Source organism: Misgurnus anguillicaudatus, chromosome 20, assembly GCF_027580225.2.
Source record: "Misgurnus anguillicaudatus chromosome 20, ASM2758022v2, whole genome shotgun sequence".
NCBI lineage: Eukaryota > Metazoa > Chordata > Actinopteri > Cypriniformes > Cobitidae > Misgurnus > Misgurnus anguillicaudatus.
This window is the reverse complement of record NC_073356.2, coordinates 28,793,168-28,818,996: the sequence shown is the minus strand read 5'-3', so window position 1 is coordinate 28,818,996 and position 25,829 is coordinate 28,793,168. Positions and strand designations below refer to the sequence as shown.

At 37.9% G+C, this 25,829-nt stretch overlaps 2 protein-coding genes across 2 annotated transcripts in view; both read right to left on the bottom strand.

Moving 5' to 3' along the window:
* LOC129454938 (interferon-inducible GTPase 5-like) overlaps positions 1-25,829 on the bottom strand; it is a 197,576-nt gene that overhangs the window by 35,479 nt on the left and 136,268 nt on the right. The gene's annotated exons all lie outside the window — the stretch shown is intronic.
* LOC141351338 (interferon-inducible GTPase 5-like) lies at positions 13,300-15,176 on the bottom strand. The gene is made up of 3 exons (XM_073857961.1): positions 15,059-15,176; positions 14,293-14,953; positions 13,300-14,035 (listed from the first exon to the last, which is right to left on the bottom strand). The coding sequence occupies exons 2-3, from the start codon at positions 14,951-14,953 to the stop codon at positions 13,404-13,406; spliced, it is 1,293 nt and encodes a 430-aa protein (XP_073714062.1). The 5' UTR covers positions 15,059-15,176; the 3' UTR covers positions 13,300-13,403.

The following is a 25,829-nucleotide window of genomic DNA, read 5'->3' as shown; positions in this document are numbered from 1 at the left end:
TATTTATTTTATGTATGCAATGTCGTTCACTCTCACAAATTTTATCATGCGCATGCAAATCTTTTAGGTGCTATATTACCTTCATAAAATAGGTACAACCCTTTTGGACCATGTGGCTCTGGAGCATCAATCGTTTTTTTTTCATCGTTAAACTAGCAAATGTGGATTTGGACATGCCATAAGTGCGTCTGCACCATGTGCTTTTAGACCATGCACTTAGATCCTTAAAATAAGGTCCAATGTCTTTATTAACTGAGGCAATGATAGCCTAAAGTATGTCAGGGCAAATAATGCTACACTGTAAAAATTTGCTGTAATTATGCAGCTGGTTGCCAGTAACTTACTGTAGAAGATAAAGACTGAAAATGTCTCATGTTCATTTAACTTTGAACAAACTGTTGCCAGTAGATAACATAAAGGTAAAGTTTACATTAAGTTACTGGCAGCTAGTTGCCAGTAATACCCAGTAATACTGTAATTTCTACAGATTTTTTACCACACTAATCCTCAAATTATAGCAGATTTACAGAAATACATCATTAAACTAACTACATCCCTGCTGGAAAACCAGCATACCAGCAAGACCTGCATATGTTATGTTCCCATGCTGGTCCATGCTGGTTTGATGCTGTTTTTTTCAGCAAGGATATATATACTACATAGGTTAAACAGGTCAGCGTGTTACATAAATGTAATCTGTGTGTTTTTGACTACTAATTGTTGAATACACAAACAATTCAACTTGATACACTGTTTCTGATTCATGGGGAATATACAAAGGGGCAAATTGATTTTTTCCATTATATGGTGGTTTTGTACTGTGGACATACATTAATGTTCAAAAATGGAATTTTGCACAATAGGTTCTATTTACATTTACAAAGAATCAGAAATCCAAACAGCAAGGTGGATGTACTTTATTGATCATTTCTTTACATCACTAGCAATTGGGAGGCCAGTAAACAGTATACATTTTGTGTCACAATTAGGGTATGTTTAAAACAAAAACAGTAAAAAGTAAGCATTTGACACCATTATATTGCTATAAGCCCAATATAATTATCCATAAGTGTTATATAAGTTAAGAGAGAAACATAAAATAATTTAATAATTGCTAACAAATACATGCTTTAAAATGTACTCTTCAGTCCTGTAGATTTGCTCCAACCTTCAGTAGAAGTTGGGTTTGGGTTTGAAATTTAGGTAGAAACAGTGTTTGCAGTCAATGGTCACTAATCTCAATGAAAGCTGCTTTAAATTAAATGTTAATGCAAAATAGAACTCTATACCACAATTGTATCACAATTCACAGTCACTGTCTTCCTTTTAATTTAATTATTTTAAACTTCAAATCAAACAGGAGCACTGCATATTCATTTGTCTAAATATGCAAAACTTGTGTGTGTCTTTTGGTGTATTGCAGTGTGAAATGTAAGAAAATATATATGTAAATGGACTATAATGAGACTAATTCTCACTCGCATATCTAAAACCAAAAACTATGTAGAATTTCAAAGGTAAAACTTGTGCAATGTGTATACTTATTCAGAGAAATCTGGCGTTCTTCTACACGTCAGTCTCCATTAAAGCCATCAGCACATTCTTTGCATCTTCAGCTATAATGTCTAAAGCTTTTTGTAGCATTCTTGAGACATTCCGATAAGACATACTTCCTGCTATCACTGTGCCATGTACAGGTATAAGACTGAAGGTATATTTAGCTGCTCTCTTTGTTATTTGAAGTGATGTAGAACCCAGCAAGCTTAAGATTGTATGTGAGTTTATCCCATTATGAAGTGGTGACTTCATCACATCCTTCAGTTCCTCTATGGTCTTACCAGATTTTTCACAGCGCATCTGCAGGGATGAATCATCCAGACCAAAGGTACTGTAGTACTTTTCTACTTCATTTTTTATGATGGCTAAATCCATAGCAAATGAAAGACCGGGAACAGGAACTGTAGCCACACAAGCAGATTTGAAGGCTTCTTTTGAGATTATTTCCTCCAGAGCTTTCTTTTTTCTCTCATTGATCTCCAACGTGACATTCGGTATAGCCAACATCAGCATAAGTTTCTTATGCTGTGGAAGCTCTTGCTCCATCTTCTCCAGCAGCAGATTTATATCATACTTGCCCATCTCCCAACCAGACATCAAGAAAACATCAGGAGCCTTAATACCAAAACCTTTTAGCCCTATAGGTCAAAATAGCATCCTTAATAATATATTCAACTCATAATGTAATAGGCTTTATGCCCAGCTGCACTACTTCCTGAACTTCAGCCAGCTCCTTGTTTCCTGTCTGCCATTATTGGACAAACTGATTAATCCAGGTGTGACTGATTATTGTTGTTGTGACTACTGAGGTCAGCAACACCTGCATTAATCAGTTTGTCCAATAATGGCAGACAGGAAACAAGGAGCTGGCTGAAGTTCAGGAAGTAGTGCAGCTGGGCATAAAGCCTATTAATAATATCATTGTTGTGTATTTTTTAAATTTGCATGATTTATATTGGTATTATTGCATTATAGAACAATCTAGAAGTTTCATTATAAATATTGTATATATTTTACAATTTTTGTTGAAGAAAACACATAATGTTAACTTTAAAAATAAAAATATGTTATTATGGATAAACAAACCATTTTCGCAGTCTTCACGGATGGTGTCTAGGATCTTTCTCTTGTCAAAGATTTTTTTCCTTTTTTCAGCAGTAATGGTACAGTCAGTCTTAGAACGGACAAAGTAAAACATCTTCCCCATTCTCATGATCTGTTTGGCCAGCTGGGCGTGACATTCTTTGAATCGATCTGATGCAATGATGATGAAAAAATCATAGCGCTCAAATTGAACCCGCTGAAGGTACTCATTGGCTTTAAACTTTGGCTTTCCAATTCCAGGGAGATCCCAAAGATTCACTTTGTTGAATTTAGGGTGAAAATAAGCTTTAGGTTCCATGGTGGTCTCCACCGGACCGGTTTCAGCGGAGTCCTCATCTTCATCTCCCAAACCTCTGAAAGCATTGACAAATGTGGACTTTCCAGAACCAGACTCTCCAGTCACAGCAATATTTAGCTCATCATCATCTTTGATTGTGTTTGTTGCTAATGGAAGATCCTCAACATCGTTCAGCTCATCTACTGTAAATGTATCAAAGCTTTTAAATAAATTATTCATCTCATCAGGATCTTGCTTCTTACAATAACTCTTGTCCTGTTCACCTTGTCCTGTTAACAAATTGACATCAGAGTCAACCATCTGCAAAAGAGATAAATTAAATATACAATGTATGAATCACTTTCGTTAATAAGCTCAACACATGAATTGTTAACCATTTAACAAATAAGTTGTGTTTTGTTAAAGACAGGAATTATACTCCTATAGGATGGCATGAGGGTAAGTAAATTATGGGAGAAATTTCATGTTTTTTATATATATATATATATATTTCTAACCTAAAAGATTCCTTGCAACATTTGGCATAACAAAAAAGTTGGATATTACCTACAGTATTATTAATATTATATTAATGTTCTATATATTATTATTTTTTATAATAATATTAATATTATTCTTCAACAGCTGCACATAATTATTTTAATAAATGAGCATCATACCTCTCTGACTCTGGCGATTTCACTCTCCACAGTGTAGTTCAGTTTTCCCACTGCTGCACACTTAATCTCATATTCAATGCCTGATCTCAGATCATTCAGAGTTACTGTATCTTGACCTTGTGCCACAGGGTAAGATTTCCAGTCTTTTCCTTCCTTCATTTTGTACAGCAGCCTGAGCTCCACTGTATGAGGACATGATGGAGGCACCTTCAAAACAACACTGTCATATCTGATCTGTTCAGTGATTGGAGCGGCTGGTTTTAAAGGAGGATTAAAGACAACAGCTTCATCACAATCATTTTCATACAAGAGAATACAGGAACCTGGATAATTTTTCATTTCTTTAGACCCAACAACAAACTTAGCTGGTTTGCGGTCTTTTGAATCGATCAAGTTTTTAAACATCTTTAAGTTGCTCCTTATGGACTTTTTGATGTCAGACGTGAGCCAGGTCTGTTGCGTAGAATCAGGGATACTCTTATAATTTTTTTCCTTTGATGAGGGATCCGTGTATGACTTTTGTTGAGAAAGGAGCACATCTGGCCATTCAAATGATGTGAAAGTGTAGCAAACCAAATTTTCAACTTCCAGATCCATCAAACTTTTATCCACATTAACTTCTACCTTTGCTCCACAGTCATTTAGTTGCCTGAGCAATGTTTTAATAATCTCAGATTCCTTCTCTCTCTCTTTCACCCATTGCTCAAGTTCACTTCTTCTAAATGGAGATTCACTATGATCATGTAGAAGATCATTCAGAGCCGTTTCCTTTTCCAGATCCCCACGGATTTTTGGAAGCAAAGAGCCAAGTTTCTCACTAAGACTCAGCTTGTAGTTGTGACAGTTTTGTTTCATTTGCTGTATTTTATCATGAAATGCAGCAAAACTCAGTGTAGCTGTTTCATTCAGAAGATCATTGCATTTCATTTCAGTTGTATTTAAACTCTCAATGACTGATTCTATGTCTTTTATTAGACCAATGCTGATGTCGTTTTGAAGTTTTGCAGCTCTTGTATGTAGTTTATCTAAAGGATAAAGCCACACTTTTAAAGGAACTACAAGTTCTTTCTTCTCTCCTAACATTTTTGGAAGCTCAGCATAAATCTTTAAGGCATCTTCAAAATAGGTTGGATTAGATGATAACTGGAAGTCACCATAAAACATACAACTGAATTTAGTGAAAGCAGTTTTCTGCTTATCATTTATGTTCCGATCAATGTTTGCATCTACTGAAATACTCTTAAGTTTATCAAAGACAGCTTTTACTTCCCCTTTTACTGTGTATTCATTCTCATCTGATGAAACTTCTCTATCAAACACAAAACAGGCATCTGCTCCATACAGCACTCCAGTCACTACATGTGTTGCGGCATCATTATCAAAGACCTCGTGGTGAGATATATTTTTAGAGGCCAAGTGGTTCATGGTCAGCTCTTCAAACCTGGAGGTGAAATGATAAAGTAAGGCAAGTCTTTGTTGTTTGAAGGACTTCTTGGTATCATTGAGATACTTGGCTGCTCCGTTTACATTGACAAGTCCACCCAAAAGACTCAATTCCAGACGACCATCAATGTTCAGTACATGATTTTTTTCCTCAGTAGAGTCTGAAGCTGTGACTTTGTAAACTGTATTAATTTGGGGACGAGAACGTGTGCTCTCTTGCAACTGCTCTTTATCCCAAAGCGTGATTCCTTTGAAAGGAAAGTGATATTTTACTTGCAACAATTACAGAATCACAGTAGCCTAAATCACAGTTTATTTTTTAAATGTGGAGACTGTGACAGCTGTACAGTATATAAGGATGCTGCAACAGGGGATATATACAATAGCTATGAGGTTTTAAACCACAATCTCATATTTATCTTGTCTCTTAATTTAGTATCTTACAGTATTAGTTTTTTTATTTGCTTTATAAAATACTCTTTATTGCTAATTGATTTTACATAATGGTAACCACAATTGGTCATTACAGTAGAAATACTGTAAAAGTGGGGGTGTAAACACTGGCAATTTCTTTCAACATGAAGCAGGACTGACAGCAAGGAAAAAGAAGAGTTTGTGGACAAGGGTCAGAGAGGTGGGCATGGGCACCCACAGAGAGGTCAAAGAGATATGGACGAAAATCTAAGGCCAAATGCTCACGACAGGCTTGACCCAAATTACTGTAATGTAATGTGTGCACTAAATGTTATGTTCTAATTCAGTTACATTATAGAAAGTATACCTATGTTACAATTATATCTGAAAAATAAAAACTACTGTAATTTGCTCAAATGATTGTAGAGGATGTCTTCATTGATCCTTCACTTGATTACACAAAGGATGGATATTTTGGAAATTATAGATTATGCAACTGTTGGGTATGTAAGTGTATATTGCCTAATGTGAAACTGTGTAATATGTATTTTATAGTACTGTAGCATATTAATTTAAGCACTTTTAAGGCTGATTTGAAACATGTATCTTGCATTGTTTGATGTTGGATGAACTGATTGTTAAAAGTACTAAACTGAAAGAAGACCATACTGTTATGTTTCAGTGATTAAACCAAATATTCTCATTACATATTACAATAATCTTGTATTTGAAACAATGATTATGTGGACTGAAAACATGTGCAACTTACTGAAAGCATTACATCAGGTTTTGAAAGAATGACTAGCTGCGTTAAAAGTGTGATCAGTTTGGATTTTTGTACTAAGAGTTTTGAAAATGTACACCTTACTTGTGAAAATAGTACCAAAACTGTTAACTGTATCTACTGTAATGACCAACTTTGGTTACCACTATGTAAAATCAATTAGCAATAACGAGTATTTTATCATGTGTAGTTACACATAATTTATATGTTTGTACAAACACAGGTGTTATTTCTGTAGTTCTCAAAATCCATATACTGTATATTGCTGAAATGAGAATAGGTTTACCAAATGGTTCAGTGATTAACTATTAAGATCAGTTGGATTTAGTGCTGGTCAAATGTATTTACGCAAATGAGATGAGAAGCATATCAAAAGTATTGTGAACATTGCATTGTGAAAGACAATTACTTCAAATGAAATGTATTTCTTTGATGACACAATGATTAAGTGTGGTGAAAAAGTGAATGTATAATTTTGTCAATTGAACATGTGATTAAATGTTTGAAAAAACGGACTATTTGATGATCTGCTTTGAGTTTTGTACTAACAGTTGTGAAGTTTTACCACATACTTGTGAAAATAGTACCAAAGCGAATAAAAAAAACTGTTATAATTTAGTATCTTAACTCTCCTATTATCCTGTGGTCAATTTGACCCCGATTAAAACTTAATGTCTATAATGATTGACATTATTTTTTTATGCTTTAGATTAAATGACTTTTTCTAATTTAACGAAGACAAGTATTTAAACTATATATATATATATATATATATATACATGATATATTTTTTCAGTGTCCTCTACACATTTAGTAGCATCGGTATTGTTTGGACCCAGGCTCCTTAAAGCGACACCATGTAGTTTTTAATAAATTTTCAAGACCCTTTTGTGATAGTACATCGACTTTAAAGATCCAGTATGTCATTTTTTCAACACAAGAGGGCACAGTTTCCAACAATAACAAAGGCGAAGATTGATGACGCTCAGAAAGCAGGCTTAGAAAGCAGGTGACGATGGGAGATGTCGTTTTCAATGAGTTTTCACCATCTATCAATGCATCTAGTTCGAATTATTGAATCATGACCGTGGATGAGGTAATTTATTTGTTTTTGTATTACCTTTATGTCTGATAGCATTATTTTATGTCATCATAATCAATGAACTGCAAGGAACATGACATGTTATGCTATATTATCCCGTTACAACTTAGCAATTCGTCAAATTATTTTTTTGGGTTAATGCTGTGCAGTTTTATGCGTTTATAGTTAATGGCGTGTTGTTTAACGTGTTCAAACCAATCGTTCTCATAGTAAATTTGAACAAACATTTGCACGTAGGGATAGATTGTATTGTCCGCAACATTCACGCATTTGATTGGTTTCACACGCTCGTTTGAGCATGTGAAACCAATTAAATGCGTGAATGTTGCGGACAATGTGTGAGAGTTGGCTGCTCTTTAATTGTACTGTCAGAATCTCGGTCACTAAACGTGATGAAAAGCCTTACCGAATTACAAAGAGCAATATAACTGTTTATAAGTGCTATTAAAATCGTCTACGTATACTTAAATAATAAAATAGATTTGCTTACCTGTCTATTAATACACTCGCGAGAGCAGAGTCTCTGTCAAGTCCAAGATTGTCGCAAAGCTCTCTCTATCTGGAAAACGCCTGGCCGAGATTTACTCTGGTTTTATTCCTCCGTTTGTCACAAAGTCTTACGTTTTGTTGGCACTTCTATAATGTTACTCGCCAAAGAGTAATTGTGATCCATATCAGCCGATAACAGCTATAACGCTATAACCCGCACTTCCGCATTTGATCATGTGATATTGATCAATACGATAGTGCGATATTGCGTCACTGAAAGGCGACGTTTTTTTTCCGGGACGGACAATTATTTAAAATCGGAATTTATCTAAAATAAAAAAATTGGAGACTTTTGAGATATTGTAAGTACACTACTGCTGGAAATATATCACACTGTGCAAGTTATTTTAGGAAATTTTATTAAAAAATATGCATATTGGAAAGGCATATTGGATCTTTAAATAGGTTGAATGACATGTCTACCATAGCCTGACGGGGTCTTTACTCGTACATTAAAACTTAGGGTTTCTGGTAGTAACCAGAGCACAAAAATACTACAAAATTCGACTGCTTTACGGCATACGTCACTCCCTCCACACAATTTTTTTAACGTGAATTTTGCTGGAGGCTACTTAAGGAGTGTAGAGAGCGATTTCTATTATGGATACTGTAGCACCGTGTTAGTGTCACCAACCTATGACACGGGCGACCTGGGTCGATTCCCCATATAAGGCAATTTTTTAAAATATAAACTCACAATCTTGATTCATACATAAATGCGATCTTCTTTATAAATGACGGTGATTATCTTGCATATAGTTCCCTATATTCAGATGCTGCATCTACGTGTTCACGTATTTAACTTTATTTTACTGTCCATGGTATTTACATTACCATCCAGGATGCTATAGCAGTCAAACTTGCTCAAACTCCCACAGTGTAAAACCAAACCCAATTCATTCACCAATCCCTATTCATTCACCAATCAGATCCGAGCGTTTCTCTCTTCTCTCTTCCTCATTTGCTGCGTTCCGCTGTCACTCGCGAGACGTATTACAAAGCGGCAGACCTAAACACATCGGTTTACTTGGATTTTTGGAGCGACAAATTTCACACAAAAGAGAGGAAAAACGAGCGCCATTGCGGAAAATCCTGGTGGCAAGGGAGAGAGAGACGATGCAACAATATTTGTTTTGAAAAAGGTAAGGAAATACTTCTGGTTGTTTCTCAATTGGAAGGCTGCAGCCTCCGGAGGTCAAATATGCAGGCTGCATACGTCATCAAGCCTGGTTTATTAAGGTAAACTGAGCATTACATTCGCAAGTCATAAGCATACTGCAACGATTTACGATTAAGTAAGAATAATAGTCAACTTTATAATTGTTAATATTGTGAAATAAGACAGTCTTGATGACATATGCAGCTTACAAATACGACATCCGGAGGCTGCAACCTTCAGATTGAGAAATGGCTTCTGCCCTCTGCCAGGAGTTCCTCATCAGAAAGTTGTAACATGAATGGTTTCTCCCTGATGCCTCAAAATGTTGATCGTTTAGCGTTTTAAAGGTTTAGTTTTTAGTTTAGTTTTAAGGTTGGCGAGTTCTTTTCATTTGCGACAGTGCTGCGGCGCTTGTGGCCTCTAGGGGCGCTAGGCGTGAAAAATACATGTCTAGCGCCCCCTAGTGACCAAAAAGTTCTGCGGTGTGCCTTTAAATAAATTGATTGCAACCACTTACCTTAAAAAAAATTATTAAATTCAATAAATCATTTTTTCAGTGTTGGTGTTTTTTTAAAAAGTGCTTTATAAATAAACTTTGACTTTGATTATGAAATAGTTGACCTTGAAATGTCACGGCCAATCAGAATCAAAGATTTTAGAGTGCTGTGTAATACTGATCTCTATTTGTCAGATATTTTCAGATTTTATTCATTAAACAGCGTTATCACCTTTTTGAAGCCATACATTACAATTTTATGCATCTAAGACTAAATGGTTGTTTGTCAATGTTTTTTTTGTGTTTTGGTACCTGGTACTAGTGCATCTTTTCTGCAGTCATACAGCATCCCCAGCTGGAAGGGTCTCCCCAGAGCAGCAGTTTCAATAACATTCACTCCCACTGAATCCATACTAAAGACTGAACATCACATTACATGAACATAGTAAGCATTAACACCATTAACACAAACATGTGTAACGTCACATAAAATCAGTACATTTTGGTTTGATTTGTGTTGTGCATAAACGTCTTTCAAAGAAATTAAAGAAATTCCTTCTACGCTTTGTCATAATCACATGATAATGAACACTTTGCAGATGCAATATTTAAAAATGTTAAGTGAAAGTAACAAAAAATAGTGCCTGCCTATCTAACTTTTGTTATATTTTTACCTTGCACTTACCTCTCCTTTTCTCAGATCCCTTGTGTAATCTGAACAAGATCTCCTATGTTTAGGCTTGACTATATTACCAATAGGATATGATATTAAGTTTGCAAGTTTCAAACCTTTTACCTGCACAGATTTAAATCGACAGTCGGACAGGAATCTAAGCAACAGTGAATGTACTTGTATGTAAATTTACTTGATCAAATCTATCACAAGTCTATCTCAATAACAAACCAGAAGAGAGTATTGAACCTGTAAAACAGGTTTCAGTTCATTTACCAGCATGTTTGAGATTGGTGCAGTTATGAAAAGAAAGCTGGGCGACTTCATTCTCTTCCTTTGTCTTCCCCACCCCACTCTTTATGTATGTATCTATCTATAGTCCAGTAGATGCAAGAAAAGATAAGAGACTTCGCTTAGGGATGCAAGAGTCACAGCCAATCCCAACTGCAGCTAATGGATAAACCTGAGACTTGGTGAGCATCAGAGGTGGAAAATCAATGTGCCATGAGTAAAAGTCCTTCCCAGTATTTTGTTCCAATCACCTGGATTTGCTAATTAGCACCGTTTTTCTGCAGGAGGTCACCATACTGGAAAGGACTTTTACTCATGGCACATGGATTTTCCACCTCTGGTGAGCATCAGTAAGTCAGGTTGTCACTGTAGCTCAGTTTGTACAGCATTGTATTAGCAGTATGCAAATGTCATGGGTTCTACACCAGAGAGCACTGGTGTATACCTTGTAATAAACTGTATGTCAGAATTTGCACCAGGGCTGATATGTGGGGCCCATGGGCTACCCAGCTCTTATGTAGTTCTCTTAACCCAGATGGGCTGACGATGGACCCTTGATGGGCACCATATAAGACCTTAGTGATGGGGCCCAGCCAGGTGTTATGTAAGTCTCTTAGCCCAAATGGGGTGATAACGCAGTCTTGATGGGTTCGAAATAGGCCCTATAGGTTAACCAGGTAGCTCCCATTTAGTGCCTACAGGAGTCTGTCTACATGGGTTAGTGATGGGACACATTTACGTCTTATGTAGGTCTCTTATGGGCCACAACATATACGTACAGGCATTTTTAGATGGTAACTACAATATTATTACAACATTTTTATTGGTAATTAGTAACACTACTAGTATAATATTATCACTGTAACTCGTTTTTCCTGATCCCATTTGTCAAACTTTGGTTAGTAATGTTGCTGTTAGTGCATAAATAATACCTGCAAAACTGTAAAGCTAAAAGTTCAATGGCAAGGCAATATATTTTTTTTAACAGAAGCCCCCTTTCAAAGCATACAGCGAACGGCTGGTCCTCTACTTCCAGGTTGAATGACATCAATAAAACAGTTTTTGACTAAACTCCACCCACAGGAATACGTTAGTCACCAGCTAAGCTCAAACAGCTCTGCTAAACTAAGCTGCTGTCGAATCACAACATGCTAAACAAACTACACAATCAGAAATGTATTTCTGAAGGAGGGACTTCATAGAACAAGGAAAACATCAGCCCGTTTTTAGCAGTGAAAACAGCGCTATACACAGAAGTAAATTTTGGGAAAAATACCATGCTTTTTAAAACAATAAACACAGGTTATATTGTGCACCGTAAACACAATCATAGCTTTAAAAACACACGAAAAACGGGACCTTGCATATACCTTTCCTCCAAGTCTTTCCTCCCACAACTATTCCATGGCTATATGTTAAATTATACTCATTATATAAAAAAAACCTGTTTTGGAAAAATTTTGTTTAAAATTGTCAGGATGTCGAACACAATGCATCTTAAAGGCCCTGGTGTGACTGCATACACACAGATTGAAGTTATTTATTATACAACCTTTTTGGCATAATTTAAAAGAGAATGATTGACATTTACGGATAATAGGTACAGTAGTGTGTTGATCTGATATAATAGATATAACATTATTTATATTTTACATTGCATTTACATTTTATGCATTTGGCAGACACTTTATTCAAAGTGACTTAACAAGGTATACATTTTTATCAGAATGTACATTACCTGGGTTCAACCCATGTTCTTTTTGTGTTTGTGTTAACACATGAGCACAAATTTAGTGTGGGGGGATGATTATGGCGATGGTCTCAAACTTCTACTAAGAAGTCAGTCTGTGCTAATTAAAGGCGGAGTCCACGATGTTCGAAAGCCAATGTTGATATTTGAAATCACCCAAACAAACACGCCCCTACCCCAATAGAATCTGGACCTTCTGTTGATAGACCCGCCCCACACATACGCAACCCGGCATTTGATTTGATTTGATTGGCTATAAGTGTGTTTTGGTAGTCAGCCCGTCTCCTTTTCCAACGCGTTTTTCAAACATCGTGGACTCCGCCTTTAACATAATGATTAACAATCATACAGACGGAATCAAATGTTTGATAAAGAATATCATAAGTTCATTACTGCAAGGTCACACATCATAAAAAGCTAGAGGTTTTGCTTTATAATGCTTAAGAAACATTATTATGTGCCTTCTGGTTTTTGAACCTATACAGTATTGACATATGTCTGAACAAAATATTAAAAAGTTACCATAAAACTGCAATTTTATGGAACATGAAATTCAAATTTGTTAATGACTTAAAAGAAAGAAAACATACCAGTACACAAACAACAACAATAAATGGCAGTAAGTGAAATAGTAATCTAGTTATAGAAACCCCAGCATTACATTGATATAGTATACGTTTGATTGGGTTCAGCAACTATTCTATATAGGGTTAATTGAGTAAGGAATAATTGACGACGGGCCATTGAATTATAAGAAAATAATGCACACCAAGGTGGTAATGCGGCACGACGCGAAGCGGAGTGCCGTTACACCGCAGGTGTGCATTATTTTCAAATAATTCAAAGGACCGGAGTCAATTATTCCGCTTATACCACGGTTACCACAAACATTGCTCTGGTGCCTATTTTTAAGACATTTGAAAAGATAGGTGTGCGGTTTACAGAAAAATAATCAACACCCATAGAACATTTCTCAGCCAATCAGAATGCAGCATGCAACAGACCCGTGGTATAATTATTCTTAATCAAATAGCTAAAAAGCATTTTTAAAGTGTATTAAAATACATTTCGCATTGTGGTGCTGCAGAGTATATGTTTTGCAAAATATGACAGTTTTTGCCATTTCAATCCACTTCAGTCTGCAGTGCAGTTATCAGCACATTCCTGGCATCTTCAGCTAACTCATGCAGAGTTTTTCTTAGCATTCTTGATACAGTCAGATAAGACATTCCTCCAGCCACCATAGTGCCAAATACAGGTATGAGACTGCAGGCATATTCAACTGCACTTTCTGATGCATACAGGGATGCCGCAGTCAGCAAGCTTAAGATTGTAGTTGGGTTTATCCCGCGATGCAGTGGTGACTTCATTACACTCTTAAGTTCCTCTATGGTCTTTCCAGATCTTTCACAGAGCATCTGCAGGGATGAATCATCCAGACCAAAAGCACTGTAGTACTTTTCTATTTCATTGTTTACAATCAATAAATCTACCCCAAATGAAAGACCAGGAACAGGAACTGCAGCCACACAAGCAGACAGGATTGATACTTTGACAATGTCATATTCTAGTGCTTTCTTCTTTTTCTCATTTATCTCCAGTGTGATATTTGGTATAGCCAACATTAGCACACGTCTCTTATGCTTGGAAAGATCTTTCTCCATTGTCTCCTGCAACCGATTGAAATCATACTTGCCCAGATCAAAGCAAGAAATCAAGAAAATTTGGGGAGAATCAAAACCAATGTTTTTCATCTCTGGAAAAGATACAAATTTTGTAATGAATATGTGTATATGATATATACTTATATTTATTTATATAACCACAGACACACACATTCACACTCAAAAAGTTACAAACCCAGCTGAGTTCAAATAATCCAGCATTTTGATTTAAAACAAACCATCATTATATTACAACCCAGCGGGTTGGGTTTGTCTCTTTTTGACCCAATGCTGGGTTGAAATATAACCAAGCATTTTTTTGTGTAAATACAGTCTAGCATACATTTACCTTTTTTACAGTCCTCCCGAATAACATTTAGTGTTTTTTGCAGATTAAAGCTTTTTTTCCTCCCTTCAGCAGCAATGTTTGCATCAATCTTAGAACGAACAAAGTAAAACTTCTTTTCCATTTTCATAATCGCTTTGGCCAGCTGGGCGTGGCATTCTCGGAAACGATCTGAAGCAATGATGATGAAAAAATCATAGCGTTCAAACTTGACTTGCTCAAGGTACACATCGGCTTTGAAGTTTGGTGTTCCTATTCCAGGAAGATCCCACACTTTAACATTTTTGTATTTTGGATGAAGGTAAACCTCAGTTTCCATGGTGGTCTCCACTACACCTGTTTTGGCAGAGCCCTCATCTTCATCCCCTAAACCCCTGAAAGCATTGACAAATGTAGACTTTCCAGAACCAGACTCTCCCGTCACAGCAATATTTAACTCGACACGCTCTCCCTGATCAACAAAATTCTTGAGTTTTAGAATTGCTGTTGGCAGATTCAGAGTGGATATGGTCTCTTTAATTTCCTCCAGTTCTTCTGGTTTAATGATATCATACTCTTTTTCAAGTTCAGTTGTGTTTTCTGCTGATGAAATATCTGGAGTAGTATTCTGAACATCTTTCACCTCCTTCTGTGTAACTTTCTTAATATCATCGCATGTAGCCATCTAAAAAGGACATTGGGATTATTGTTATATTTTACACCATTTTTGATAAAGTGATAAACATTTGTGTATGCGTTGCGATATGAGAACAAAAATGTACATTCTTACCTTCAGAACAAGTGACACTTTAAGATCAGAAGATTGATTGTGAAGTGTTTGTTTCTCAGTAAAAGCAGTGTGTGGACTCAAAGCTCCTACTGAACAAAAATTTAACCAGAGACCAACCCATACCATTTACTTTCATTTTTACTGCTCACCATAGAAACAATAAGCAAATATAGATCCTAGTCTGACTTGTTTATTGTTTATTTGTTAAAAGCTGTGCACGTGACAGGTTATGTGAAGAACAATAGTCATGAAAACAACAAGATAAAATGCAACATTACAAAAAATCTTAACTGTTTAAAATGTTCTTTCTTTTAGCAAATTTTTGTGAATTCTTACCATTTATGTGAGAATACATACATAAAAAATGCAAAATCTTTGATTCTGGGTTAATCATACAAAACAAGCACAAAACAAACAGTTGTAATGTTGCACTATAGTCTGTAATGTTTTCACATACAAATATCAAACTAAGCAAAATGTGTTTGACAATCATAGGTAACAAATAGTTATTTTTTTTAAATCACAATAATCACCTTGCCCCAAATCCCTTCCATACTGAATACAAGACATTCCTAAAAATATTACACATAGAATATTACAATTAAAGTAAAAAAACACGCACATTCTGTGATTGTCAAACACATAGCTGTCACCTTTGTACAATGAACACTCCTGAAAGGACAAACTTGGTAAGTTAAGCAGTACTAAACTTAAAAAGGAGTAAGCACCTAAAATTGATAAAACAGGAACAAGGTTTGTCCCAAAAGGTTTCTTATTTTTTTTAAACATCACACACTGTCATGATGTGTCACACACTGCAGTGTTTTCATTTGATTCTGTTTTTAAACATGAAAATATTCAAATCTCACCTCTGCTTGTTGTTTTACAGTTTTTAGAGTCTTACAAGTCTTACAAGTTTGACTGGAAAGTTTATAGCCACAAGGGTGCTTTGTGATACACACCTGTTTTTATTATTAGTTGAACAATTTTAACAATTGTAACAATACAATTGTGGTATTGTAGCGGAATATAGTTTTTTATTTAAAGCTCACGTTAGCACGGTATAGGCGGGTGCACAACACGTGTACACAAACATGCCAAATATTAAAAATGAAAGCATGACAATGTAAAAGATTATTATTGTGTAGCCTATGTCACGGCCAGGGGCTGGCTGTTCTAGGCTAAAGCCACGCCCCTTCTCAACTTCCACCTCGAGGAGGTCCCCAAAGCCAACCCAATGACCAAACAACACGAGAACAGGTAAGTATAAAACAATCTTTATTGAATTTAAATATTTAAAATGTTTTGGGGAATGGGGAAAGGGGATTAAAACTAAATCTAGCTCTGCCCTCCAGGTGGGCCTCAGCCAGGGGATGACGGGAAGCAAGGGGCCAACGGGGGTCCGGGACGTGGGACTCAGGCTCCGGCCTGGCCTTAATAATCCGTGGCGCGCTCCTTCTTCCTCCTGGAGGCAGAATCAGAACCAGTATGAGTGTGGGGGATTATTATATTGGTCGCGTACCTGAATCTTTCTCGGGGAGGCTCTCCCTTGTAGTTACACAATTTTCGTCAGGTTACTCACTACTCCTTTCCTTCTCTCCACAGGTATCGACTTGGACACAGAAGCACCGTTAGCTTGCTTTAAGATGGCTCTCACCTTTCAACTGGACTCAGCGTACCGTAAGTACAGGTTTTGCTCGGCTTCTCCTCAGAATATTCACTCTTTCTCCTCTTCTCTCCACAGGTATCAACTTGGACACAGAAGCACAGTTAGTTTGCTTTAGGATGGCTCTCACCTCTCGACTGGACTCAGCGTACCGTAAGTACAGGTTCTTTGCTCAGTTTCTCCTCAGAATATTCACTCTCTCTCCTCTTCTTCCCACAGGTATCGACTTGGACACAGAAGCACAGTTAGTTTGCTTTACGATGGCTCTCACCTTTCGACTGGACTCAGCGTACCGTAAGTACAGGTTCTTTGCTCGGTTTCTCCTCAGAATATTCGCTCTCTCTCCTCTTCTTCCCACAGGTATCGGCTTGGACACAGAAGCACAGTTAATTTGCTTTGAAATGGCTCTCACCTTTCGACTGGACTCAGCATACCGTAAGTACAGGTTTTGCTCGGTTCCTCCTCAGATTCTTCCCCACAAGTCTACCGGATACAGTGCATGCTCCGTCTCTATGGATCGACAGCGTAAGAGATTTAATAGGCACACAGGCAGCAGTGGCGGACTTACAGCATCGGCACGACGTGCGATGGGGTAGGTAGTTCCTAGGTGGCGTCGGGGGCGAACCCTCACGACCGCTAGATGGTGGCAGAGGGGTGGAATATCCCAACGTCTCACCGGGCCGAGCACTGCCCTTTCCTCGTTACCATCAGGCGTTCGAACTCTGGACAGGGGCGCCCCTTTGTAGAGGCCACGGGACGATGGATTTACGTCACCTCTCTCTCTGCAACAACAATGTTTATGCAATAGAAAATGTCAGCAATAATAGCCCCAAATCGTACTCACACCTCTGCTGTTTCCTCGGCTCTTCACCGCCACTTTTCACATCCGCCTGAGGTCTAGACGGGGGAAAATCGTTTCTGGGCACCATACTGTTTCTGGAGGCCCGAAGCACGCTCACAACGTATGCTGTGTTGAACTGAGCTAAAGCCAGCAGCCTCTTTGTCTTCTCTTAACGAAGTGCGTGAAGGCGGGGGTTGATCTGACAAGACACACAGCAATACACGGCAACCCACAGCAATATACAGCACCACGTCAAAAATAAAGGTTTCCACAGCACAAAGACTCACCCACCACTCCAAGTGTACAAAAAAGGCGCCCGTCTTCCCTCACTTCGCTTAGTTCAGATATGGCGATGGAAATATGCGGCCCAGCTAGTGGTGTCGTTGTTGTGTCTGCTTCGGTAAGTATTTCCTCGGCTCACCCACCACTCTCTATGAGGGGTAGGGCCGTCCTCCTTCTCCTGGAGGGAGTTAACATAAGCCAGGTTAATACACAAGACACTTGCAGCTAGATCTAGGTACTCACAGCGATGCCGTTTCAATCCCCTTTTTCACTTCGTCTCAATCCGTCATGTGTTCGTTCTCCTCACAACCTTTAAGGTTCGCGATGACTTCACAATCAATAGTTCCAGCCTGAGAGAGAGAGAGAGTTTAGGCAGCCACAAACAGCGCACCAGCGGCCACAACACAGCGCTTCCACACACCCAAAAGGTCTCTAGACTGTGAATAAACTTGGCCTTAAGTACTGCCTTGTTTAGCGTATCTTCCAATCACTAACCGCTGTCCCCAACTAGGCACAGGTGCATCGAATTCGCCGATTTCCTGCTCGCGGCACTTACCGGAAGTCCGGTGTTCGTCTTTTCCGGTCCGGGCGGAAACACTTCCGGGCGGAACCAAACTTCCATAATTTTGGTTCCGCCCCAAAGAAAAAAAGATCGTCACCTTGTGACACCTACATAAAAATAAAAAGTCATAATGGATAGTCATTGCATGTATCAGAATTACCGTTTTGCAGTACTGGCAAAATAAGTAAATTTCCTCTTTGAAGATGCATTTAGTGTTTGTTCTTGCAAATTCTGCATGTAAATAGTGAATCTGCCACAGTCCGAACAGTGTTGCCAACTTGGCCACTTTGTCGCTAGATTTAACAACTTTTTAGAACCCTTTAGCGACTTTTTAAAAAAAGCAACTAGGACAAATCTTGCTACTTTTTCTGGCATTGTAATGATACGTAAGAGTCGGAAGCAAGCGCAGGTGAAATATAAACAATGTTTATTAAATGTAAACAAAGAGAGAGTATTCAGAGTCAATGCGGAAGTAATCCAGTCCGGTGTTGCAATGGGCAATGGTGACGATGACTACGGTGGAAGTTGGTGAGTTTTGAGTGCGGCGTTGGTGGAGTGGTGAGCAGTGGTGAATCCAGGCTGAACACGATAACATCCACACGAAGACGACGACGACGACAATAAACATCCAACTGTGACAAGTAATCCAAAGTACACGAGACAACCAAGCAACACGGACGCTGAGCAAACAATAGGATCTGGCAGGGAACAGAAAGTCAGGTGAGTATTTATGGAGATGATGTAATGATGAACAGCTGGAGCGAGACAATCAACACACAGGTGAATGGGATCGCTCTAACGAGCACATGGAAGGGGTAAGTAAACAAACACACACATACAAACATGACACGGAGGAAATAGTGTATTTCCTACCGTGACAGGCATGGTTGGAGACTTTGGGAGACTGCCTTGAAAGCACCTATCGTTTTCACCCACTGTGTGCATATTAGTTACAGGCCATAAGTTCACAACACCCAATTAGTACCAAATTCCTATTATTATTACAATGCTTTGTTCTCTCTGGATATTTAAGAAAAAGTTGGCAAAAGGTTTAGAGCGATTTTCTATATTTAGAAATCTTTTGACACAGCATCATGTATTTTTTATTTTACTTTGAGGAATCTGTAGCCAGATCTTTATCCTTTTGCCAGATATGCAATGTTTTCATTTGATTATATCTGTTTATTGATTTATGCTTCATATTTGATTTGGATTGTTAATTTGTCAGGACTCATCACCTGCACCATCTTCCTCATCATTCACTCCTCCCACTTGGTCTCACCTGAGTATTAATTCTCCTGTGCCCCATCATCTCACTCCCCTTATAACCTTCACTCTCCCATTCATTCCCTGTCTGGTCTTGTCTATGTTGGACTCTCAGACTTATCCGTGCTACTTACCAAATGACTTAACTGTGCTCTTCATCTTGTCGTCGTCTTCCTCCAATTGTCCCCTCCTTGGATCTTCATCAGCCATCTACACAGAGAGACTTTATGATTATAAAGGTAAGTGCATATCAGAAGAATTATTACCGTTTACTCACCAATGCTCATTCACCCCCTGTGTACGAATCAATAAACTACATTTATTTGACCTCCTGTCTGCTTCCTGTTCTGTTGTGTGACAAAAGACCATACCACATATGCAAGATCCCTTCGAGGCCGGGGATAACCCGGCTCACGATCCCATCACGGAACCGGTGCATGCAGTTCGTCAGTCTCTACTTCCCTCTCCCCAGATAAATCCACCACTTATACCCAAAGAAATACTTCCTCAAAACCCTGCTGCTTCGACAGCTGCCTCTGCCAGTCCCATGCACCAGCGACATACATCGGCGAGGTGGAGGATTGCAGCGGTTTTCTACTCCATGTATCTCTATTTCTCCAAATGCAAGCTCATCAATTCTCCAATGATTCTGCACGAGTGGCTTTTGTTATTTCTCTGTTGTCCGGATGAGCTCTCCAGTGGGCCAAATTCCTTTGGAACTCGGAATCTCCCATTTTAAAATCTCTTTCCAGTTTCATCCAACACTTTAAGGAAGTCTTCGGTCAGACAGTAGCAGATTTATCTATTCATGATCAACCCTTCAAACTTCATCAGGGAAAACTCTCCATGAGTAATTATGATGGATCCCGTCATGATTCCTCAAGCACCCGAACCCATGCAGATCAATTCTACATACAGTTGAAAGAAAACGTATGTGAACCCTTTGGGCTTACTTGGATTTCTTCATAAATTGGTCATAAAATGTGTTCTGATCTTCATCTAAGGGTGTATTCATACCAGGAAAGTCCGCTAGTTCACTTGCTTTGGTCCGGACCAAATGTTTTTTATTTTTTTATTTTTTGGTGCGGTTCGCATTCACACTGCCCTTTTTGCAAGTGAACCAAAATTTGTAAACATAACCACATGTGCATTAAGGTCATTCATTCATTGGACAGAAATTATCAGGTGGGGGAAAGCAGGAAGAGCAAAATAATGGAGATAATTCATAATGCAATATTTGTTCTGTTACTGATTTGGTATTATCAGCAGGTAAACCAAAATGCCGACACTATATTGAAAAGCACACAATTTAATGTCATCTAAACGATATTATATTATTATATATTATATATATTTTGCAAAGACATCATAGACAGCATGTTCTGACAGTTGCGCTGTGCAGAAGATGTATCAGGTAAAAAGTTATCAGGCTTTTGAGCCGCACGGATAGAGAGATGCGCAGTATACGGCTTTCATTAGGCTATTTATACAAATCTAGCTATTCAGATTATTCAAACAGTCCCTCCATTATTTCGCGATTTATTTTTGTGATTTTTGCGATCAAAATGAAGGTAATTTTGTAGCAGTAATTTCCAGAAATTTGCGCAAAAATATATATTTTTTCTCTCTAATTAGGATACCAATGCTTGTATAATATTAAATTAGAAGTTCTCAAGTAATTAAATAATTAAGTAAACAGTCAGTGATATAATAAGAACAGAGAAACAAAATGAAAATATGAAAAATAAATAAAACCTCAGATACACCGTTTGTTTTTTGATTAACCTAGACAGCTGTCATACAGTGGTTTGCCAAGATGATTTAAGGAAAATTATATTAAAATAATTAACCACTTCAGCCACATAAATATTTGATAAATGTTTGATATTAATGAGAACATATGAATCAATCCTTATCGTCAACACTGAGAGAGGTGCGTTGCGTAATCTTGGTTTTTTACGTTCAAGTTCAAAGCCTAAAAGGAAAAAGATCGGTCCTCACGCGCTGACAGCATGCACAAGTTTGCTAACGCTGAGATGAGATGGTAGTGGACAGATGCCTTTCTTTTGTGTCCCAAGTTTCCAACAACTTAATATAAGGACTAAAAAACAGTAAATTGAAATGCATTATTGCTTCACCCAGTTTTTGTCATTTATGTGAGACAGCAGGTGCACACAGACCTTTCACGTATGTATGAAAATAATTCATTATACTAGATAACAATTAAAAACTTTAAAATAAAATAAAAATGTAGTAATATGTGCACAGGAGATTTTGATTGACTGTTGTTTGTGGGGCGCGGTGTTGCTGGTGATGGGGTGCAGGGTGCTGGAGAAAGATTGAAGTAAAATAAAGCCAGAAATGTTTACCAAGTTGTCTAACTCTGTATCAAAGAATATTAGATAATTTGATAAAAAATATAATAAGACATTTTAAATTACTGCTATTATTTTGCCATGAAATAAATAATGCAGGTTGGCAAGACATTTCTTTTGATTTTGCGTTTTGTTCCGCAATCGCGGAAAAGTTAAATTACGCGGATTTAGATGCGCTGTTTGTATGCATAATATTCTGCTATTACAACAAAGGTATTTAAAATCATTGCCGCACAGTATGCACGACATAAACTGCTTGATAGCGCGTCTCATAATTTTCCATTACTATGAATGCTTTATATGTGTTTATTCCAACCCATTCGTTTATTCTTATTTTTATTAAAACAGAACAACAATTAATTAGTAAAATTACTCGCTTATTTAACAAAACGAATAGACAGAAAACATTGTACCCGCCTTATAACATAAAAAAATCTTAAGATCCTTAGATTTTTTTTAAACAAATTACTGGCTTGCATTCTTAATGAATATAAAACAACAACAATATAAACATGGACAAACTCACCTAAGTTAAGCAAAGAAATAAAAAGTTTATTATTACAATAAAGGTATTCAAAATCATTGCCGTACAGCAAGCACGACATAAACTGCTTGATAGCGCGTCTCACACTAGCAGAATAACAATAATATAATACATTTGGTGCGAATCGAGGTCGGTACATGTTCACACCTTAAACGAACCGTACTAGAGTTCGTTTGGAACCGGACCGAGACCACCTCTTCAGCTGGGTCTCGGTGCGGTTGTTTGGTCCGCACCAGAGTTCGATTGCTGTATTCACACCTGCCCAAAAGGTCCGCACCAAGAGGGGAAACGAACTTGAGTTCGATTCAATCGAACCAAACAAGGCAGGTGTGAATACACCCTAAGTCACAACAATAGAGAATCACAGTCTGCTTAAACTAATACCACACAAGCATTATATGTTTTCGTGTTTTTGTTGAACACAGCATGTAGACATTCATGGTGCAGGGTGGAAAAAGTATGTAAACCTTTGGGTTTAATAACTGGTTGACCCTCCTTTGGCAGCAATAACCTCAACCAAACATTTCCTATAGTTGCAGATCAGACCTGCACAATGGTCAGGAGAAATTTTGGACCATTCCTCTTTACAAAAGTGTTTCAGTTCAGCAATATTCTTGGGATGTCTGGTGGTGTGAATCGCTCTCTTGAGGTCATGCCACAGCATCTCAATCGGGTTGAGGTCAGGACTCTGACTGGGCCACTCCAAAAGGCATATTTTCTTCTGTTGAAGCCATTCTGTTGTTGATTTACTTCTATGCTTTGGGTCATTGTCCTGTTGCATCGTCCATCCTCTGTTAAGCTTCAGTTGGCGGACAGATGGTCTTAAGTTTTCCTGCAAAGTGTCTTGATAAACTTTGGAATTTATTTTTCCATCGATGACAGTAATCCGTCCAGGACCTGAGGCAGCAAAGCAGCCCCAAACCATGATGCCCCCTCCACCATATTTCCCAGTTGGGATGAGGTTTTGATGTTGGTGTGCTGTGCCTTTTGTTCTCCACACATAGCGTTGTGTGTTCTTTCCAAACAACTCAATTTTGGTTTCATCTGTCCACAGAATGTTTTGCCAGTAGTGCTGTGGAACATCCAGGTGCTCTTTTGCAACTTCAAACGTGCTGCAATGTTTTTTTTTGGAGAGCAGTGGCTTCCTCCGTGGTGTCCTCCCATGAAGTCCATACTTGTTTAATGTTTTCCTTATTGTAGATTTGTCAACAAAAATGTTAGCATGGGCCAGAGATTTCTGTAAGTCTTTAACTGACACCAGAGTTGTATAATACTTAAGTAATTTTACTTTTTATATAAAAGAAAATTTTCAATTATTCGTATTTTATTAGTGTTTTTCTTTGGAAAACATACATTCCAAAACATATTATCATAATTTTTACTCCACTACATTTCATAATTTAAAGTTTTTGGTTTATATTAAATTTTTAAGTACATTAAACATCTAGTACTTTTTTGTACTTTTACTTAAGTCAATTTTTTTTCGTACTTTTACTCAAGAAAGTAAAAGTACACAATTTTAATGTAATAAGGCATTAAATCAATTTTAATATGCAATATATAATGAATACACAGTATGAGTCTATGCTTTAGAATGTAGTGAACATTTTTTAGTAAAGAAAAGTAAAAATTTTTTCAAGACAAACACTCTGATAAAGCACAGATGCTTGGAAAATGTATCTAAAATACTTAAGTATTTTAGTTACATTTAGTATTATGACACTCTAGGATTCTTCTTCACCTCATTGAGCATTCTGCGCTGTGCTCTTGCAGTCATCTTTACAGGACGACCACGCCTAGGGAGTGTAGCAACAGTGATGAACTTTCTCCATTTGTAGACAATCTGTCATACCGTGGACACATGGACATCAAGGTTTTTAGAGATACTTTTGTATCCCTTTCCAGCTTTATGTAAGTCAACAATTCTTCATCATAGGTCTTCTGAGAGCTCTTTTGTGCGATGGATGGTTCACATCAGACAATGCTTCTTCAGAACAGCAAACTCAAAATTGGTTTGTGTTTTTTATTGGACAGGGCAGCTTTAATCAACACATCCGATCTCATCACATTGATTGGACCCCAGGTTGGCTGACTCCTGGCTCCAATTAGCTCTTAAAGAAGTCATTAGCCTAGGGTTTCACATACTTTTTCCACCCTCCACTATGAATGTTTACATGTTGTGTTCAATAAAAACATGAAAACATATAATGCTTGTGCGGTATTAGTTTAAGCAGACTGTGTTTCTCTATTGTTGTGACTTAGATGAAGATCAGAACACATTTTATGACCAATTTATGAAGAAATCCAAGTAAGCCCAAAGGGTTCACATACTTTTTCTTTCAACTGTACCTATCTGCCCCTGAACGATCAAGCTGCATCCAACTCAAGCTCTGCCTGTACTGTGGAAGTGACAAACCCGTCATCAGTGTATGCCCCATTTAACCTCTGTGCCCGTTGGTAAGTTCAGTCCAAATCTTTCCTAAAGTGTTGAATCGTACCACAGTCCATTTGTTAACCCCCTCTATTTGTTTCTCAGCGTAAGTTTTCATTGACTCCAGATCTGTGGGGCAACTTCATCTCCACACAGCTCCTACAGTACACTGAATATCCATAAACTTCATTGCCAACAGGAACTCCAAGTACAAACTATCCAAGGCATACCGCTGGGCCGGGGTCATATTTGCCACTTCACCCCTTCACGCACTCCCGCATTGGATGTTTACATATGGCGGACATATCGTTTATGGTGCTGGAGGAATCCACCGCAGAGCTCATCCTGGGATGCCCTTGGATGATCCAGCATCAACCCAGCTTTTCAACATTATGTGAAAATACCCATTGAGTACAGGGTGTTCCAGGATGTCTTCAGCAATCAACTGGCAACCAAACTATCATCTCACAGGCCATGGGACTGTGCCATAGATCTACTACCTGGAGCCACCCTGGCTAAAGGTCACATTTATTACCCATTGTCCATCCCAGAGCGAAACGCCATCTCAATTCCCAAACAGTCAAATTCAGTTATCCCCTTCCTCTGGTCCCTGCTGCGCTGGAGCAGCTGTGTAGAGGCCACATCTTCTCCAAGCTGGACTTATCCAGTGTGTACAACCTAATCAATATCCGCCTCTCAGACAGGGGTGGAAAAAGTACTCAAACGTTATACTTGAGTAAAAGTATTTATACTCACATAAAAAAATACTCCAGTAAAAGTAGAAAGTCCTCCAATCAAACATCA